This window comes from Cyprinus carpio, chromosome A6 (genome assembly GCF_018340385.1).
Source record: "Cyprinus carpio isolate SPL01 chromosome A6, ASM1834038v1, whole genome shotgun sequence".
NCBI lineage: Eukaryota > Metazoa > Chordata > Actinopteri > Cypriniformes > Cyprinidae > Cyprinus > Cyprinus carpio.
The window spans coordinates 4,059,050-4,065,049 of record NC_056577.1 but is presented as its reverse complement, the minus strand read 5'-3'; the positions used below and the strand labels follow the sequence as shown (position 1 = coordinate 4,065,049).

The window sequence follows — 6,000 nt, the reverse complement described above, 5'->3', positions numbered from 1 at the left end:
AAAATTACAAAAAAATACTGGTAAATTGAATAATTACAAAGAAATGTCAAAAATGTTGAAGTAAAACTATTTGCAACTTCGCAAAAGCATTTTTACAGTGTAGACACTAGATGTTCTACATATACAGTAAATGTTCAGCATAAAAAGATTATGCATTATCTCTATTTATTATGTCTAGTCACTGAGAACAGTATTTGTAGACAATTTTATTAGGTTTTGCATTTGGATATTTAGATATTAACAAAGACTACTTTTTTCAAAGTTGAGTTTTTTTATGTTGATTTGAAGTGTTAGTTTTAGCATTATTAATCACACAAGATCAAGAGTGTCTTTTTTATATACTTGGTGCTTTTTTGTATTGTGGCTGATTTGTAGAATGTTTCCACCAAAAATGCTCTGTATTTTCTTTTTTTTGAAAGCTAACAGTACAAGTGTGAATATTTCTTAAGACCATTTAACCTTTTCTAATCACAAAAGTCACCAAATTATACAATCCCAAAAAAATAAATAAATAAAATCATATTTTAGTCAATGGCACCATCGTGAGTCAATATTCCAGATTGTGCAGGATTTCTGCAGTGATTTTAGATATTTGAAAAGAGAATGAAGATCACCAGAGAGGTTTTAGCAAAAACATGTTTAATTTCTCCTTGATGCTTGTTTATTCACAAGTAGTAAATCTGCAAAAACAACAACAACAACATATTTACATATGAATAGATACCGGTGACAGTCTGAGTCCTGAATCATAATTGTTCAAATGTCTTTTGTTATTTTAGTTTCACCAACAACACAAATGGTCTTGCTTCATCTCTGCATTTTTTTTGTCTGGTCTGAAGGACAGATACTTCATTATTATTTTTCAAAAATTACTGGAAAGAAACAAAGCAAAAAAGGGATGAGGTTAGACACGATAGCTTTCGTATCTGTGCCTCAGTATTATTGCGTGTCATCAACGCGGACCTTCACAGAGATCTTGAGTTAAAGAGCAGATTAATGAAAATTGTAGAAGCTATTTCAGCAATGTATGAAAGGAAAGCAGAGAACACTCCAAAAGCACCAGTTTAGACACATTTCAATCTAAGAAACACAACAACAGGATCAAAATATAAATAAATTAAAACACAATTTTTGTTTTTTTGTACAAGTGATTTGAACGTTGGGTGTAAACATTGAGAGTCCCTGGGAAGAACCGCAACCCAAATGTCCAGAACATCACCAGTGAGTCCAGTCTCTGATCGAGAGACAAACTCAAGAGCAAAAGGAAGATCCTGAGATGTTTGGAACTCATTTTAAAGCATGTGACGTCAAACCAGACTGATTAGAAGGTCAACGGGCTGTCCGCTGCATTTACACTGACCAAAAACACTAACCCGACCTCCATCAGTCTAAATCAACCGATACAGGATTGATTGTGCAAAGTGAAGACATGCACCAACCCGCTGACAGCACAAGGTTATTGCATGAAGATTATGTAGATCAGATAGTTATATCTGTCAAAACAAACCAGTCAAGCAGGAAGAAAGCCAAAACAATAAAGTTAAAAATTCAGTGTTAATATAAAGTCTGTTTTTCTTCTTTTTGTAAAACTGAATGATGTCACTGAGGATGATGATGATGTCATCTGACTACCTGCCTTTGACATCACTATCAGAGCAGAGCTGGTTACTTTAGTTACAGTACAACCATTAAACCGGTTCACACCAAGAATAATAACTTTAATCATAATGCTTTGGCAGAGTCCACATTACAAGGAAATGTTTATTTGGAATCACTTTCAGATTCAAATTTATTTTTTATAGCTGATGAACAATAAAAACGTACAGCAAGTCAAAATCTTTCCATTTAAAGTGTGCACTGCAATTTTATTCACAAAACATAACAGAAGTGCACATTTAAAATATGCAATATTATTGTCCTTTGGTGTGGATGCTAATATAGTTATCATTCTTAGTATGAACAGGACTTTAATTTGATATTTTGGTAAAATAAGCCTTAGAGACCTCATGAAAACGCCTGATGAGTACTGTTTCCCTTTGCTGGCATATTTCCAATTAAAAGGGATCCATCTCATTACTCTACAAAACAGTTAATAGCTTTTATTTAGCAATTTTTGTTGTAGTTTATGGCAAGATCCTCAATGTTTTTGGACTGGTTTCCTGGAAGAAAAACGCTGCAATTTTTAAATGCTAAAGGTAAACCAGCTAAAATTTAATTTGTTCATTTTTAGGAGAAGACCAGCAATGATGCACTCAAATCTAACAGACATGTTGATCACACGGGCTCTTTGAGTTAAATCTGATATGAGAAACTGGCCAAAAACTTCAGAAGAGACTCATTGAGAATATGGAAGATCGATAAAAAAAAAACTGAGAAACTAGAATGGTATTTCCTCACTGATACTGTTGTTTTTGTCTCTGTCCATTTTATATTTTGTACCACTTTATGAAGCACTGAAACATTCGCTCATAAAAGATGAATCTCAGGTTCAAGAGGGAATAAACAGATCAAAACAAAACGGGTTTGACAAACGAGACATCTCCTCTTAAAGTGATCAATGAAAGCAGAGTGATGGATCAGTCTGAATCAATCAGGCCCATCTCATTAAAAACAAAAGCCCAGTTCTCTTTTCTGATCACGGAGGCTGAAGGCCTGATGAACGAGCGTATCGACACGCCACAGAAACACTGACTCCTGCATCTGAAACAATTCACTCGGCCTCCTTTTCACTCATTTACTTCAGCTCAGTCTCACTAAACATAGTGATTTCTGCTGAAAGACGAGGAGGACGAACGCGTTTAATGATCTGAGTGCACACGCTAAAATCAAGAGGAGCATCTGATGAATCCGTAATTAAAGCTTTGCTTTAACAGTTCAGTCAAAATTAAAAACATGTCATTTTTGGATGAAATATTTCTCCTGTCAACATTCCTGCTTCACAAACCTTTATTTTTTTTTTATTAAACAACATACAAATAAAACATGGCACAGGACAATATTTTAAATCATATTTTTAGTTATGTTTTCCTTCTTTTTGTCATTTGTGTAATGTCAAATTTACCTTCGTCAACATTACTGTACGTAAAGGTTCAAATAAACCCACCGTTGCGTTTCCTGACCTGAAACAGGTCGTCGTGTGCATGAGATGGAGGCAGTTGCTCGTTGATTCTGTAAACTGTGCAAATTCAGCAGAAACACAAGTGGCAGAGAGAGCGGAGAGTCGATAACATATGTACAAAATAATAAACATAGTAAACACGAAATCAGAGTAGAGTGTCCTTTGATCCATCGCGATCATTGGCTTGTGACACGGTCACATGACTTCATCAGAGGTCCCAAATGTCCTCATTGTCTCTTCAAAGCAAGAAAGAGCGTCTTTGTCCAACAACGCAAAATCTACACCACCTACATTCAGCGTTGTGGGCTTTGTCCTGGTGTAGAAACACACACGGAGGTTTCCAGTCGCGATCAGCTGGAAAGAGCCATGGTGTCGATCACCTGCTCCAGTTTAGCCCTCAGTCTCTGGCGGCGGGACTGTTCATCCCTCTCCAGCGCAGACAGGATCTACACAGAATAAGAAAACACAGTGAATTCAGAGACACATCAGACTGAACGCGTTCTGAGGCCTGAGCTGTGTTCGCTTCTCACCTCGTCCTTGTATTTGGTGATGTAGGAGAAGATTTCGTGCAGTGCGCTCATACTGTTGAACTGATTTAAATGCAGACGCGACTGTTCGGCCAGATACGCGCTCATGTCCTGATCACTGATCGCCGGCATCCGCGAGATATCAGAGTAATACCTGCACAACAAACACACAGTTTAACAGCCATCAGCAGATCAAACATATCAATCCAGATGTCTGCTTTAACTCACACACCCTTTACACTGAAGAGCTGAAGAATTCATATCTTACACTATATAGCATTTAATTTCCTATATCTACAATTATAATGGTCTCTAGCACCAAAATTTTTTATTTTAATTTGTAATAATATTTCACTAATAAAAACAAAAAAAAAAAAAAACATCCAACTTGAGCAGAACCAACCACAAACCTTTGAACAGAAGTGTAAAACAACTATATCTACATATTTTTCAACATTTTAATGGTATTCAACATGCAAACTATTTAAATGTAAAATCTAATAATCAAGGTATTTTTTTTACAATATTTTTAAGTCATTAAATGAAAGGATGCATAATATTTAATCATTGTCGCAATATAAAATACATAGCAATAAAAAAAAATATTCCTTCAAAAAAATTAGTTATTCAAAAATTAATTCTAATACCTGAAAAATTTCCCACAGAGGCCTCTGTGAACATTAAGTGATTCCATATATTGTTTAAAAGATCAACTGATTCATGCAAACAGACAATTTGAACTTATTAATGTAAAGGTATCAAACCAACTCAACTAATGCTATTTTTTTTTAATAAATTAGAGACACTATTAAAATGTGTTTTAATGCAAAACTAATCTAATGACATGTTCTTTATGAAACTCGCTCAGATAAAAAGTGCAAAATCATCCACAATGCATTGCAAGTATATGTTATGAGGATAAGATATATCATCCAACACTGAAGATGCAGCTGGCGGCATGCAGTTTTTTTGAGAGCAAACTAAAAATTCCAGTCAAATGAAACATCTCAGAGTCGTACCTCTCCACCCAGTTCTTGTAGTTGGGGATGTCTTTAGCGTAGAGCAGCTTGTTGGAGGGCGAGTCTTTGCCCAGCTTGTGTTCTGACGTGGAGCAGGAGTCCATGAAGGTCTGAGCCACAACGGACAGACACGCGTCTGTAATGCTGTTCTTATGAATGTCGAACACAAACTGAGGGTTCTTGATCACGTTCACCCAGAACCTCAACGGCAAGCTGCAGACAAAGAGGAACGGCAATCAAACACAAACAGAGGAAGCATGCATGCTTTAATACACTCCTCGACTTCGACACACACAAACTCACCAGTTGCTCTTCCACGTGTGTCTGACGTCGGGGTCTGATATCATGTGTCTGTCGGCCTGCTCGTCTAAGAAGTCAAACATGTATTTGATGGCCAGAGGAAGCGCGCTGCCCCGGTGGGCCGTACTGAAGATGGTCTCAAACAGGTCGTCTACAAACTTCTGCAGTGTCCCCTGTGAGAGACGATCAAGGAATCAATGCAATGTTTTACACTTTAAACAAACTGAGGCACAATATTTAATCATTGCACCATTATAACAGTGATAAACAGAAATATTTACAGCATGTTTTTTCTCTAAAAATAATAATGAAAAGTCCCAGAATTTTTATGCATTGTGATGAATAGATTCATGCAAACGATCTGAACTGATTCATATAAATGAATGAATCCTACCAACTAATGCAACTAAAGTATAAATCAGAGATGCTATTTAAACCTCTATCTTAATGCAAAACTTTTTCTTTAAGAAACTAATTGCAAAATCATTGCAATGTCCACAACGCTTAATTTTATACTGCAAGCAAAAACATTGTGAATATACTGTAAATATACACTTGCTTAATATTTTGTCTTGTTGTCCAGTACAAATATCTAAATCTTAAATCAAGATACATTTATGTAGAAAGCAAAGTGACCTTAACTCACTTAATTTTGATTCATTTTTCAGAAAGCAAGAGCTAATATCTAATATGTGACCCTGGACCACAAAACCAGTCATAAGGGTAATTTAAAAAAAAAAATAAATAATAAATTTGAAAATGTATACACCATCTCAAAGCTGAATAAGTAAAATTTACGTTGATGTATGGTTTTGTTAGGATATGACAATATTTGGCTGAGATACAACTATTTAAAAATGTGGAATCTGAGGGTGCATATTACTAATGCATATTACTAATCAAAAATTAAGTTTTGATATATTTACAGTAGAAAACTGTAGTAAGTAATGATTTTTGGCGTAAAAGAAAAATTAATAATTTTGACCCATAAAATGTACAGTATTTTTGGCTATTGCTACAAATACACCCCAGTGAC

General features: G+C 35.3%; 1 protein-coding gene across 1 annotated transcript in view; it reads right to left on the bottom strand.

Annotated features, from left to right (window-relative positions):
- Window positions 1–620: 620 nt before the first annotated feature.
- Window positions 621–6,000, bottom strand: part of LOC109080458 (plexin-A1-like) — a 123,970-nt gene continuing 118,590 nt past the window's right edge. Inside the window, exons 29-32 of the mRNA XM_042759170.1 lie at window positions 4,968–5,137; window positions 4,665–4,877; window positions 3,649–3,799; window positions 621–3,564 (exon numbers count right to left, since the gene is read on the bottom strand). Coding sequence (XP_042615104.1) covers window positions 3,469–3,564; window positions 3,649–3,799; window positions 4,665–4,877; window positions 4,968–5,137 — 630 coding nt within the window. The 3' untranslated portion in view covers window positions 621–3,468. The remainder of the gene's footprint in view (window positions 3,565–3,648; window positions 3,800–4,664; window positions 4,878–4,967; window positions 5,138–6,000) is intronic.